General features: G+C 38.5%; 1 protein-coding gene across 2 annotated transcripts in view; it reads right to left on the bottom strand.

Annotated features, from left to right (window-relative positions):
- Positions 1-3,796: 3,796 nt before the first annotated feature.
- Ibtk (inhibitor of Bruton tyrosine kinase) overlaps positions 3,797-15,082 on the bottom strand; it is a 63,648-nt gene continuing 52,362 nt past the window's right edge. For both annotated transcript variants that reach the window (XM_006983727.4, XM_006983728.4), the window contains exons 26-29: positions 10,945-11,091; positions 6,687-6,758; positions 6,152-6,284; positions 3,797-5,005 (exon numbers count right to left, since the gene is read on the bottom strand). In XM_006983727.4, coding sequence (XP_006983789.1) covers positions 4,874-5,005; positions 6,152-6,284; positions 6,687-6,758; positions 10,945-11,091 — 484 coding nt within the window. In that variant the 3' untranslated portion in view covers positions 3,797-4,873. The remainder of the gene's footprint in view (positions 5,006-6,151; positions 6,285-6,686; positions 6,759-10,944; positions 11,092-15,082) is intronic.

Below are 15,082 nucleotides of genomic sequence, written 5' to 3'. Positions count from 1 at the left end.
CAAACCTAGCACGATGGACGAACCAGGAAAGTGGTAGCCATCTTTTCCTGCTCGGTAGACTTCACTAAGTCACCACCGTCCGGCCATAATGCGTACTTCCATGTAACAGCTTCCACAATGGAGACAGAAAACCATTCCACCTCTTTTGGGTGGGTACCTTGGATTTTGGGCCCTGCCGTAACTGGCACCTGTCCCCTGGCAACCACATGTCTGTTATCCTCTATAGTTTTATTTTAATGTTTTTTAAATACAATATGAAATCTTTTGACTTTGTTTTTCAGCAGCCATATAGTCCTTGAGGTCTATGAAGGTTGGAGTCATGTACCAACAGCTCATTCCTTTCCATTGTTTATGCATCAAAGTTTGCAGAGTATAGGAATGCAGGGACTATTTCCATCTCAGAAGTCTCCTGCCCTAGCTACATAAGTAAACAGTAGCAAGGGCTGAAAACAATCCACCCACAATGCAAGGGATGTAGGTTGAGATCTGGTTAGCTTCCAGCAATCTCCAATCACAACTAACCTAAGAAGAACATCCAAGTACAAGTTTTGTGTAAGTATAAACTTCTCTATCTCTAGGAAAAATACTTAGGTGGAACTGTTGGTCACAAGGTCAGTTTTCCACAACAACTGTACCATGTTTCATTCCCACTAGACAATAACAAACCCAGTTCTTCCAGGTCCACATCATCACTCGCTGTTTTCACTATTTCTCATTTTAGCCACGGTAGTAGGTGTGCAATGATATGCCAGTGTGGTTTTAATTGCTATTTTCTACTAGCTAATGAACATGTTTTCATGAGCTTACCTGTCAACTCTACCCCCTCATATGGTGAAACAGCAGCTGTTTTCCCATTTTGCAATCAGATTGTTTTTTATAGTGATGTATGAGAAAGCACGAGTGTGCGTGTGCGTGTGTATTTAGGGCCCGGAGCTTGTTGTTCATACTTAGAATGGAGCCTTTCACTGCTGAACATTTTCTACTGATTCAGTTAATGCTTTGATGGCCAGTTTCTCCCTTAGAAGGAATTAAGGACAGACACATTTCCATTGTGCTTAAATCTACATAAGAGGACTGGGAGAATGCCTTATGGAGCTGCTGAGGAACAGGTAGACATGAGGGACATGCAAGCTCAGCAGTATTTTTATGACAATTAAATGATAAATGCATATGAAAACACCCACTTTAACAGTGAATTACAAACCATGTGTATTTTTTGTTGTTGTTTTTGTTTTTGTAGACAGGGTTTCTCTGTGTAGCTTTGCGCCTTTCCTGGAACTCGCTTTGAAGACCAGGCTGGCCTCGAACTCAGAGATCCGCCTGCCTCTGCCTCCCAAGTGCTGGGATTAAAGGTGTGCGCCACCACCGCCCGGCCCATGTGTATTTTAATACAAGAGATAGAATTCTTTTTTTCTTACAAAGCAGTTGTCTTCTAACATATCATAGTTCTTCCAGTCTTTCTCTGCTGAGGAATTGTACTGGCTGCATCTGTGATCTCTGCTTCACCACCTGCTATGTTCTTCTATGAATCAGCAGTATTCCATACTCTGGTCAAGTAGGAATTATTATTGTACATCAAAGTTTGCCAAGCGTAGGAATGCAAGGACTACTTCCCTATCTCAGAAGTCACACTCTCCTCCCCTGGCTACATAAATAAATAGTAGCAAAGACTGAAAATGATTCACCCACCACACATGGGATTTAGGTTGAGTTGTTGGCTAATGAAATGATGAAAGGCTGAAGGAGATGTGCCTTTGTTCAATTAGATATTTTGCAGGAACCGTTTAGTGTGCAGCATGATTTCTAGTTCAGGACATGAGAGAAAAATCATCTTCAGACTTCAGTAGAAAATCCACTCAGAACAAGGAAAACAGGATGGAGATGTGTTTGTCTTTGATTCTCTGCACCAACGTGGCTGCTCAGAGTCATCTGTAACTCTGTTCCAGGGCTCTCTGATGCCTCTTCTGGCCTTTGTGGGCAATGTACACACAGTGTGCAGACATAGAAGCAGGCAAAATACTCACATATACAAATAAATAAATCCTTTTAAAATTAGAGTAAAAGGATTTTGAGACCAAAAGTTTGGGCTTATTTTAAAGGATATAAAACACAGTAAATACATTAGAAGTAATAAGGACAGTGTAGGACAGAGAAGAGAGAAGATATGGAGGAGACAGGGTGATAGATGTTGAGACCAGCAAGTGTGTAGAATGGGGAAACAGAGAAGCAAGGAATGTCCCACAGGCTTGGCCTGAATGATTTGGGTAGATGACTAAGGGACAAGAAAAGAACGGGAATAGTAGAATAGCACTTCAACACAAATCAAAGGCTGACTTAAGAACAACAGAGGAACAACTAGAAAATGAACCACGTGTGCCTTGGAGCAAAGGTGCAGCTGGTTAGGTAACACATAAGGTGGCTTTGACATCTGTCACAGCTTGACATTATCTTAAGAGAGAACACCTAGACTTCAGCATGTCTCACATCAGTGTTTCCAATTTCTTCTTGGAAGATAGTTCTATTTTTTCCTGAAAACCTATCTATATTGAAAATCTGGAAGTCTCTGGACTATAACTGCTTTATTAAGAGGTCTTCTATAACTTTTTCCTTGGCTAACTGCTGTAGATAAATGACAGTTTCAAAGAGACAGCCTGCTATAGTTAGAGAACCACACTACAAAGATAGAAGACATCATTCTCATTGCTCACTTTCTGGACTTCGATTTCTTCAGTATATAAAACAAACCACCTGAGGTAAATCAATAGGGCTTCTTTAGATCTAAAATTGTGAGAAATGGGCATCAACCCCCATCTTAAAAAACAAACACATGCACCCTGCCCTCCAGAAGAGCACCAGACAAGCTGCCCACCATGGCTGGGCTTCAGACTGCAGCTGTTCCCATGCGAAACAGGATTTCCTAAGACTTGTCTTTATAATTTAGAGACCCAAATCCTAGTATTCTGTCAACAACTTCACTTGACTTAACTTGCAGTTTCTTGATTTCACAAACTTTCAGCACATTCTGCTGCTGGTCCTCATTCCCCCAGCCCAATGTTTCTTACACCATCACCTTTCTAGACTCCAGCACTGGGTCTGTGAGTCTTAAAGGGCCTCTCCATCCCATTGATCACTTCAATTGATGACTCACAGACTTTCTTCAGTTCTACTGGATTCTCTTGAATCTATGTACTAGAGATGGATGAGTTACTACAGGAAGAAGGTACTGTTAGGAAAAACTACCATCATCCTCCTGGGTTTTCAAGGCAATATAACAGATGTCATCTTCATGGACTCATTCATGAAAAACTAGAGTTCACAGCAGGGCTTATCTTCCACTTTTCTTGCAGGAGACTTTCTTCCCATATAAAATTTTATACAGTAGCTCACTACATAAAACAGACCATAAAGTATAAGCAATGTGGTCACGGTTTATAAGAAATGACAAGGGTCCCAAGCTTGTCAGCCCCAGCTCCTCCTTCCCACCTTCCATCTGCAACAAGGACTCCTGCAGATGCATCACAGGCATGGAAGACAGGAGAAAAGCACCACTTACATTCTTCTTCTGAGTATCAAAGCTTCCAGTAAGCCTATGACTTTGGAAAGCTTCTTTACTGATATCAAAAAGGCATCGTAAAAGTCATTTTTCCTCAATTACTCAAACATATGGAATACAAAACAGGATTTTTAGCAGAATAAAAATATACAATGGCTGGCTATCAGTGTGGCACATGAGGGAAATAATTAGGAATAGCTAGAAATTCTTTCCTCAAGGTTTCAATCAGACACACATTAGTAGTGAAGTGGATCAAGATTACTTTTTATTGCACATTTGCTTACACATCTGCTGCTTGCGGGTGGAACTGAACTGAAACACTGAGTTAGCTTCAGCCAATTTCCCATCAACTGAAGTCAAGCGGTGAACTGCCTACATGTGCCCAGGGATTCTCTCCCAGAACTCAGGCACTGACATTCTCATTCTACCTACACACCAAAGCACACATTTTAATAATGTTTTTCTTTTCATTTTAAACACTCAAAAACAAACCAAACAGCATACTATAAAGAAGATAATCAAAACTGACATGTCCACATATAATCCCGGCTCACAGAACTTCTGATCACACAGCACTAAGAAGGAACTGTAAACAATCACTCTGCAAACTCCTCAGCAATCCTATGTTTGTTTTGGAAAATCCCAACATTGAAGAAACTTACTCTTTCACAATTAGGCATTCATGACCTCTCTTGCCACCTTCCCACCCAACAAAAATTCATGAATCCAAATCTCCCAAGAAGTGATGATTCTTGACCAAAATGTCCAGAGCAGTTAGGAAGAACACAGCATTTCATCAGGTCCAACTTTAAAGAGGCCTAAGACATTAACAGCCCAGTGAAAAAGCAACAAAAGACACATCCACTGTGGCAAACAGAACATTCTGGCCAGTAGTGGATTAGAAGTAATGACTGAGGCTCCTGCCTTAATCTCATCAATGTCTTACTTAAAAACATATGTGGCAAACTCTTCTAAATTACTCCATATTCTAAAATGAAAAAAAAATATTTTAATGGATCATTCCTAAACTTTACACTTCACCCATATTTTCCTGTTTAAGGTAATTTAGAGTAAACAATCCAACCAACCTTAACCTAACATTTTTCCTGACACATCTTCACATAAAAGCTACTAAAATCACAATTTTGAAAAATTTCTCATTAGTCATACAAACATTATAAACTACAGGAAGAAATCATATCCACATCTGCTCTGACTAGAGCAATGTGCTACCAAACATGTCCCAACACTTGTGCACGGGTTCTCTTCATGTCAGTGCAGCAATCACAACCTCGGCAGCAGCCTCCTCTTTCCAGTGAGCTAGCACCCGTGCTTGTTCCACATAGGCACTGCCAAAGGCCCCTGCGGTGTCCTCTCCACGACGACAAACTCATCAGGGTTGCCAAATGCCTCATAGAAAACCAGCAAGTCTTGTATCGCATGCTCCTCAACCTGGGAGAAAGAAGTGAAGAAGATTTACTTCATTCTTTTAAGTAGAACACATTAGTGGGGTTAGCAGTGTTCTGACTTCCTTTGGAGAAATTGAGACTTTACATAGATACAACACAGCAGAACTGAATCAGAAACCTTTCTAGTCCCACTGCCTTGCTAGAAACCTTGAGTCTGAGCTGGAATAATCAGATACCTGTTCTCACTGCAATTCGAATCTCTTCTCAAAATTGTTATGTGCGTGTGTGAGTGACTGAGTGCATGGCTGTGCACTCCCTGTGTGCAATGTCCTGGGAGGTCAGAAGAGAACTTCCGAACTCCTAGAACTCGAGTTAAACGGTTGTGAGCTAACCAATGCTAGTTAGTGTTGAGAACCAAACCCAGGTCCTCGAGAAGAGAAATACATGTTCTGAGCTGCTGAGCCGTCTGCCAGCCCCTCAATTTGAAGCTTAAGTTAAGGGAAAAGAAATGGAATTGACTTTCTGGGATCCATTCATGGTAGCAGTTTCACCCCGTGAGGTATTTCCTGCTACTGCACATTCCTCTACAACTTGCTTTTGCCCTCTCCACTGTCCTGGGGCTTATCTTTTCCCAGCCGGCCTCTCTAATCTTTCAGATATGTCTGTGAAATCTTCCATCTCTCAAATAAATCCTCTTTTTCATAAATTAAGCCCAAGATGGTCTCTGTTGTCTATAATCTATAAGCTTCAGTAGCAACTGAGAAGAGCAGTAACACCATCAAATTCTTTTAAAGTTTAGAACAGCCCAGAGCATTGCCAATACTAAAAATAGAAACCTGATTGCAACGTGCTAGTTCAAATTATCCTGAATAACTCCAATTAATGACTTAAGTTAATGGATATTTCAGTCTAGACTTACATGCACTTAAATTTTTATAGTAGATCTAGTCAAATGCTCTAAGCCAGTCAATAAAATGTCCTACAGACCTGTGGATGGATGTGGTGCCACACCAATAATGTGACATTTGGAAGGCAGAGGCAGGAAGACAGCCAGGAGTTCAAGGCCAGCTTGGACTAGAGAGTTAGACATTGCCTCAAAAATACAACAAATAACAACCAAACCCATGGGCCTCGGGTTGAAACAGAGAGCAGTCCTGGCCGAGCTGGAGCCCGCCAGTGTGTCCCTCACCTGAATGAGAGCCAAGGGTTTCTCCCGACTTCTGATGAGTGCGGCTTCTTGTTGCCGCTCTTCTTCTATGATAGACGCAAAAGTGACAGGAGCGACTGCCGTGGGAGCAGCCAGTGAGGAAGACAGCCAGGGACTGGAAGGATGACAACAACAACTTTCATTCATGTCCTCAGAGTTTTGCATGTACAATTTCCTATGGATATTACTTAGCAATGCTGTCCCCCACCCCAGGGACTATTCCATAATGTAACCCGGACACTTTTGTAGAAATTACAGAATGGTGAGTAAAAACACAGAAAAGGAAAATTATTATTATTTTACTTAAATAAGTATTACAGATAAAATTTTAGAAAATTCTAAAAAGTAAAGGTGTAACAGAAATGATATAATTAACTCTTATTTATTAAAGAGAATACTCAAATAATACAGTCTAGTAATTTCAACTACCCAATTATCCATTTCTTAAACATGTATTTGTGTCAATGTATAGCACCAGCTTAGCTTTTGAGGCCCACAGGTAATCAATTAAGCTTACTTGGGACTCTCTAGAATTGGAAAATCAGAAACATGATTGCTTTCTAGTCCTGGAGTTCCATGAGTTGAACATCTGCAAAACAAATTCCAAAAATTGGGATTAAGGCTTTCAGTAATATTAGTAACACTACTTATTAATAGATACAGCAGAGCCATAAGCTTCTAACTCAGAGACAAATGACTGTTTGCACTCAGACATAGTTTAAGAAAAACAAGCAAACAAAGGAATTTGCAGAGAATTGAACCACACAGGGAAAGCATCGTAAGAAGCAGTCTTTTTCTAATGATGTTCATACATCATTATATATGGTAATCAGGCATACATGAGAAGTATGAAGGCCTGTGTGAATAACTAGCACTCAGTACTAACATACTGTTGATATGCTCTAGATGATAAGCTCTAGATGACAGATAGAATAGGAAATAGGACATGATCCGAAAGAGTTTCTGTCTCTGGAACATAAATAAACCTTTTTCTGTAAACTGCCTTGGTTATGGAGTTTTATCACAATAGAAAAGAGACTAATACATGAAGGCATTGCCCACACTTGTTCTTTTATTGTGTTTTAACACCCTAGCAAGACTCTGCTCTAGCCCTGACCTGACTTGTGAGATCGTCCCAAAGACTTCACCAAGGGAAGTTGCATTTACTCTCCATCCAAGTTAATTCCATCAGAATATAGACTATTTCCCATTTATGTTACCCTCTTTTGTAGATCTGAAGGTTTATGATTCATGATGGCAGAGCAGAGAGAGTATGTATGATAGCTAGAACAAGCTGAGAGTTCACATCTTCAATCACAAACAGGAGGCAGAGAGAGTGTACTGGAAATGGCCCAAGTTACTCTCAAAGCTTGCCTCCAGTGACATCCTTCCTCCAAGGCCATGCTTCCTAAGCCTCCCCCAACAGTACTGCCAGGTGGGGACCCAAGTATTCAAATGCCTGAGTCTATTGGAGACAACTCATTCAACAACCACACTTCAGATGCTGAAAATTATCCTGGTGGTTCTGGGAACCAATTAAAATGTATTGACACTTTCAAAGATGCACAAATAATGTAGAACCGATAATTACTTAGTTGTTAGATAACTATAGTAAATCAGTAGTTAACAACTATTGAAGAGGAATAAAGGGTAGACATGATCAAAGTACAACAGTTATATATGGAAACGTCACAGGGAAATCTGCTATTTTCTACAATTAATATTAGCAAATAAAGGATTAAAAAAAATGGTGTGTTGCTGGCTAACAAAAGAAAATTACCAGTCTAAGGAGGTTTCAAACGCAGGGCCTATTAAATCAATGTAAACTAAAGCTTTAAAAGTAACAATTCCAGCCCGCCGATGGTGGTACACGCCTTTAATCCCAGCACTCGGGAGGCAGAGGCAGGCAGATCTCTGTGAGTTCGAGGCCAGCCTAGGCTACAGAGTGAGATCCAGGATGGGTACTAAAGCGACACAGAGAAAGCCTGACTCGAAAAAAACCAAAAAAAAAACAACCAAAAAAACAAAAGACTAACAAAAACCAAAACCAAAGACTAACAATTCTACATAACATTTCATATTTTATGAGAAGTGTCAGTAGGTTTGTATGATATAGTATTGTGGCCCTTACTTCATATATGACATTCAGAAAGGGCTATGATGTGATGCTGAAACATCAATCTGGAGACTGTAGGTTTAATGTAAGAGAGCAAGTCCTCCAAAAATTTTAAAACGGCAAAAATTTGTTTCATAATATTATAATCCCACAACTCTTTCCACTAATAATATTTAATGGATAATTATATTAATCATTTCTTTATCCAAAAAACTTGGGAGTCCATCAAAATTTCATCATAAAATATAGGAAAGCCATTAAATAAAACAACTAGTATTTTTAAGAGTTCTAAGCTTCCAAATAATATAAAATTAGTAAGCTTCAGATATAAAAACAAAACCAGACATTCCAATATACAATCTGTATATAATTAGCCTTCTTAAAAACTACCAAAAGGTTATCTAAAATATTCTTTAAAGATTTTTGTTTAAATTAAAAGGTACTGTCAATTTTAGAAGTTAACTGAGCTATTTTTGTTTAGAAAATATCTTTTTATAAGATTTTATACTACCTTTATTTTAAAAATTTACCTAATACTAAAACTAATATAACAATAACAGTAACTTTGTTCCAGGAATAGTTTTTGATGTGATTAGAAGCACAGCTCACATTTCCCAGTGCAGAGACACAGTTATTTAGGTGAAAGGAAAACAAAAACAAACAACAACCACACGGAACAAAGAACTAAAACAGAACACAAAATCCTTCCCTTCTGCACTTTAATATCCCCAGAGGACACTGCCTTTCTTTGCTTGCCATTGCCTTGGAGGCGAAGCATTTTTTTAAGTCCCATTTTGTACAATTAAGACATAATGTGTGGTGTGCAGAGCCTCCTCAGCTGAGTCCGATGCTTACACTCTAACCCCTGAGGACCACCTGCGTTCCTGTCCTCCTGCTTTTCTCCCACTGTTTCCTGTGAATGCTGTCTTTTCTCCTATCTGTCAATGTTTTCTTTAAAGATCTCAGTTGGCATTCCCGAGCCTGTGACATCAAAAGGATAACTCTTTTCATGGCCTGTTACTCTGCTGTTCCCACCGTCCCACAGTAGAGCAGGACGGTCAGGTCTGCAGCAGCCACAGCTGTTCTCTACCTTACTTCCAGCATGTCTGACTCTCCCTTTGCCAGGTCCTCTTCCATGCTGCACTGCATTGTCCTTTACTCTGCCTTGGCGTTGAACTTCATGTCTACACAGTCTCACTTATTAACCAGACCTCAAATCCAGTAAGGCGAGGTCCTGCACATTATAGGTTTATATACGCCCAACAGAAGTCAGTACAATGCTGTGCCCCTGCCAGGTATCCCATAATTTGGTATTGTTTTTGTCTGCTGTGTTTTATATGTCCTTTTTGAAAAAAACTTACTGGAGAATTACATGTTTTCTATGGTTAAATAAAACAAGAAACACAACCCACAACCTATGCTTTTTTCCATATCCTTATTAGTGAGAACCATCTACATAAAAATTAGTTCCCACGTCAACCATCAAGCTATTGACACATGATCTCTCAACTCAAGCTTCCAAAGTCACACAACAGCACATACTTCTCACAGTTAAGTTCCAATGTGATAGCACACTCTAGTGACCAATGAGCAAAGCACAGGTCCTTAAGATTTTTCTGAGTTCCATGACCAATGGCAACATATTCAGTGAAGAATTAAAATCCTAATGGACACTGCTAGTATTCAAAATGTAAAATACTATAAAAAATAAACTTAATTTTTATACTTTCAAATTTGTGCATCAGAGATACCCAATTCATGACATTTAAAACAAATATCACCTGAAAAAGAGTTACAGTTTTAATTCATTTATTTATTCAATCACCAAATATTCATTAAATGCCCATTCTAAATATATGTGTGCAATGACCAGCAAAGAGAGACATCATCCTTGCTTTAGTAATACTGCTACAAAAACAAATGCAGCACACATACATCAGACAATAAGCTGGCTCACATCTATAATCCCAGCCGCTGAGGAGGCACAGGTAGGGGCAGGTGGAGCTCAATGAATTTGAGACTGGCCTGGTCTACATAGCAAATTCCAGGCCAGCCAGAACTATATACTAAGATCCTGTTTCCAAAACAAACAAAAGAATCATTAGCAACAACTATAACCACGTAACAGAAATAAGTAACAAGAACTTACTAACTAAAGGAAGTAAGACCCTTTAAAATATTCAACTAAACAGACTATGAAGAGTTGGAATCACAGTTAAGGTGATAGAAAGAAGGACAGTTGAACAAGAGAAATTCAAAGATACTATAACAGTATGGCTTCCACTAACATGAAATTCTAGAAAGTATACAAGCTCTAGATTGTCAGAAATTAATGGGTAACTGCTAGGGAAAAGGAGCATGAGGCAGACTCTGGAGCAGTGATTATATTCACTCCTTTCAGTATATGTGACCACATCATGGCTGTAGATATATGCCAAAACTCCAAACTATGGCTTCAACATGACATTTAGTATAAGCAAATATCTTCAAAAGCATTACCAAAAGTAAAAATAAAAAGAAAGAGGAAATGGACTTTTTAACTTTAATCCTGAATTACAAGAAGTTATAACATATGCCCTATACATTTTTAACATCATTTCAGAACAAGAAGTCACCAGAGAATATTTTAAGGTAGAAAATATAGTTTTGAATTTATTACCTCACAACATTTAGGGCCTGAGAGTTTTCGATTCCTTTCAAACCAACTTTTTTGACATGATCTCCTGAACTATGGCCGGTAACAGGTTTTTTGTCTCCTAGTAGGAAATCCCGGAATGACTTGGATGAAGGTGAGTGCAGAGAAGCCCTGCAGAAGAAAGCAAAGAGCATGTTAAAAACACTTTGCAAAGGGGCATTACAAGGAGATAATACGTAGCATGAAACTGTCAAAGAATAAAAAAATATAAAAACCAATTTCATAGATTTTTCAACAAAAACATTTAAAGACAGACGAGCTTCACAGTTTTTTTTTTTTCTTCTCCTACAACTGTTTATTCCAACAGAGTTTCAGTGTGCATGCCTGAAAAGGACATGATATACTTAATTTTTTTTGCTCAACTTGATACAAGCTAAGATCATCCTGAAAGGGGGAACTTCAGCTGACAAAACATCTCTATCTGGCTAGCCTGTAGGGAAATCTGTGAGGGGCTTTCTTTAGTTAATCATGCAGATAGGCCCAGCCCACTTTTGGACTACCCTGGGCAGGTGGTCCTAAACCATGGGGACCAAGCCCTTTCCTCCATGGACCGTGACCTGGGACATGTAAACCAAACAAACCTTTACTTCCCCAAGTTAGTCCTGGTCATTGCTTTAACACAGCAAAGAAAAACAAACTAAGACACTAGAAAACACTTTCATTAAATGACTATTCAAAGCGTATGCAAAAAAATGAGAGGAGAATATACAGTGATTTAATTATAACTTTCAATGTGGTACTGGAATTTTGTCAACTTTGCACCAATGAAAATTATGCCATAAGAAAAAGGAATTACTAGATACCTGAGCTGGAGATAAACTCTAGATATTAAAAATTAGCAAGGATACTAAAATAGTTACTATAGTTGTGCAACAAATTTATGTTGGGATGTGTGCTGGCTAGCTTTTTGTCAAACTGACACAAGCTAGAGTAATTTGGAAGGAGGGACTTTTAATTGAAAAAATGTCGCTGTAAGACTGGCAAGTCTGTCAGACACTTCATTGATCAATAACTGATGAGGGAGGGTGCAGCCCACTATGGGTGGTACCAACTCTGGGCAGGTGGTCCTGAGTTGCATAAAAAGCAGACTGAGCAAGCCAATAAACAGCATTCCTCCCTGGCTTCTGCTTCAGTTTCTGCCTTGAGGTCCTGCCCAGACTTCCCTCAATGATAAGACTGTGAATGTTGAACTGCTAAGGAGAAATAAACCCTTTCTTCCCCAAGTAGCTTTTGGTCATGGTGTTTTATCACAGCAATAGAAACCCTAGCTCAGACAGGATGAATAAAATGACATAAATAATGCAGCAGAGAAAAAGAAATGATAAAATAACAATGGCATTTCAAAAGTGAAACACAATGTTAAAAACAGTTAATTGGATGGACTTGCAGACTGAAAGTCACTAAAGGATAAATCATTGGAATTGTTGAATATGGAGAACAAACAGATGACTGCCACTAATTTAAGTCAGCCTTGGTGGGTTATGAGACATTAAGTGGCTAATCTTTCCCTACAGGAGAACCAGAACCAGCGGAGATATACAGAAGACAAAAACGGAAATCAGACAATGACCAAAATCTTTTCACAATTGGTAGGAGACATAAATTTAAAGATTAAAAAATGTTAGCAAACTCCAAAGCCAAACGCAAAAAAAAAAAAAAAAAAAAAAAAAAAAAAAAAAAAACTAAAAATTTGCTTTAAATTAAAGATAAAAGGAAAAGCTGGAGGGCCAACACATTTAGCTCAGTGGTACAGAATGCCTAGCATGCAAGAGGCCCTGAGTTTGATACCAAGACCAGAAAAGGTGTGTGTGTGTGTGTGTGTGTGTGTGTGTGTGTGTGTGTGTACACATGCATGTGCTCACGTGTGTTTGGTGCTGGTGATGTGGGGTGCTCTGAAAACAGACACAGAAATACATCAGAATATGAATATAACTAGCTTGTCTCAGAAAAAGCAGTAGAAAGAAGTCACTAACACACCAAGAAAAAGAAAAATGTCAAGCCAGCCTACATCTCCAACAAAACTTTGAAGCCATAAACAGGCCTTGACTGTGTTAGATGAGAGCCAAGACCCCTGAACCAGGCAATAAACACTAAAGCTGCATTGTAGGGAAAATACGCTATGGAACAAGATAATACAATGCACCACAGGGATTATAAAGGTAACGAGGAACTACTGAAAACAACTCAATGGAGAAAAGTGACAATTTACATGGCATGGGCAAATATATTTTTTTTAAAAAAATCTATTACCAAAGATTAAATGTTCATATACCCAACAGAGGTAAATCTGCAGAACAGGCTAAGTGGAAGAAACCAGAAAATGCACCTATTTCCAATTCTACTGAAATTACATATAATATTCCAATTACATATATTCTAATTGCATTATGTTTTAGAGTAGGTAAAACTAATCCACTACAACAAAGAAAATGACCAGTCATTGGCTCTGGGACAAGAAGGGCGCACGGTTAAAGAGACTATTCCAGTGAGCATGTTCTAGAGTGACACTAATGTTGAGTAATTTATAAAACCAACAATATACAATTAAGAAGAGGAATTTATTTTAGGAACACTAAAAACAACACAAAAAGTCAATCAATATATATAATTCATCATATTAAGATGACAGGATGAGAAAAATCCTATGAAAAAATTGTATGATTCAGTCAACAGAGGCTTCACAAACAAAATACTTAGGAATATATATATATATATTTGTACATTACGAAAACTGTTGAAACAACCCTAAGATTTACTATGCTCGTGATTCGGAGCACACTAAATTTAAGATAATTACCAACAAAAGTCCATCAGTCTTTTATCTGTTCATAATATATTTATTTTTGACAAAATTCGTGTAAACATGCAAAAGATAAAACAAATAATTTTGGAAAAAGTCTGAGAACTTAACGCTCCCCAATTTCAATGCTGACAGACACTTCTCACGGCAGTGGAGTAGAGAGGACACAGACCTAACAAATTCAGTAACGGGTCTAGGTTAGACCCACATTCAGTTCCAGCAACAAACCCTTTCATCAGCAGATACTGGTCCCTCTTTAAGGTCAGTTATTATAAATAAAATCTCAAGCAGTAGGAGACAAAATAATTTCTTTAGAAATTTGTATTAGAACCATGAACTAATAAAGTATTTGTGTTTAAAAAAACTTAAAAAAAATTAATCTGAATTTGACTTTATCATAAAAATTTTGTACTCAAGATGCGCGCGCACGCGCGCGCGCACACACACACACACACACACACACACACCAAAAATCCAAAGTCCATTTGGAAGAACCACCTTCATTTCCTTTGCAGCCTCAGCCCTAAGCCACACACATCTACAGGGACGGACAGCACAAAGGACAGGAACCATGAGTGACTGGGAACACTGCTGAAGATCCTGACAGCTTGCTTCTAAATCTAGGAACTCTGTAACTCCTACTATGAAAAGACAAGCTGTCAAATTCACTCATGAAGTTAGGAATTCCCACATGTAGTAAACAGCATACACCCTGCCAGGTTCTTTCCAGACAAAAACAGTTCTTTGCTTAGGATAATAAACTACTAAAAAGTACCAAGAGCAGTTAGAGAATATCTTAAGCACACACACTCATTAACTGTGCACGGTAACCACCTATAAAGCAGCTAATTCGGCAGTCTGAGCAAGCCCAGCCCTTTCCATTGGTTATGCCCAGATGTAAAACAGAGTCTTGTTTCCCACAATTTTTCTTTCTGAAGTTGGGCCTTGGCTATTTTCTATCCTAAAAGACACAGAAAATTTATGGAGAAATAGTTGCAGAAATTTATATCCATACAAAAATTAGTCAAGATTCTGTTCCTTAGCCTCAGAAACTTTAATAAATAAAATTTCCAGGTCAAAAAGGCTAAATAACTGCAATTATTTTATATAAGCTAGCTCAAAAGAATTTTATATTCAAACATCACGCCAGGCCACAAAGACCATATATTTTCCACAAGATGATAGTGAAAAATATATTTCGCCAAGTAAAACATTAGAAAATGAAAAGTGCCCAGATCCCACACACACTCAATGTTTCACATTAGTTTTAAAATTCAACTGGCTAGAACTCCATTCTAAGGC

Source organism: Peromyscus maniculatus, chromosome 7, assembly GCF_049852395.1.
Source record: "Peromyscus maniculatus bairdii isolate BWxNUB_F1_BW_parent chromosome 7, HU_Pman_BW_mat_3.1, whole genome shotgun sequence".
NCBI classification, from domain to species: Eukaryota; Metazoa; Chordata; class Mammalia; order Rodentia; family Cricetidae; genus Peromyscus; species Peromyscus maniculatus.
The sequence above is the reverse complement of the archived record's forward strand: the minus strand, read 5'-3'. Positions and strand labels throughout refer to the sequence as shown.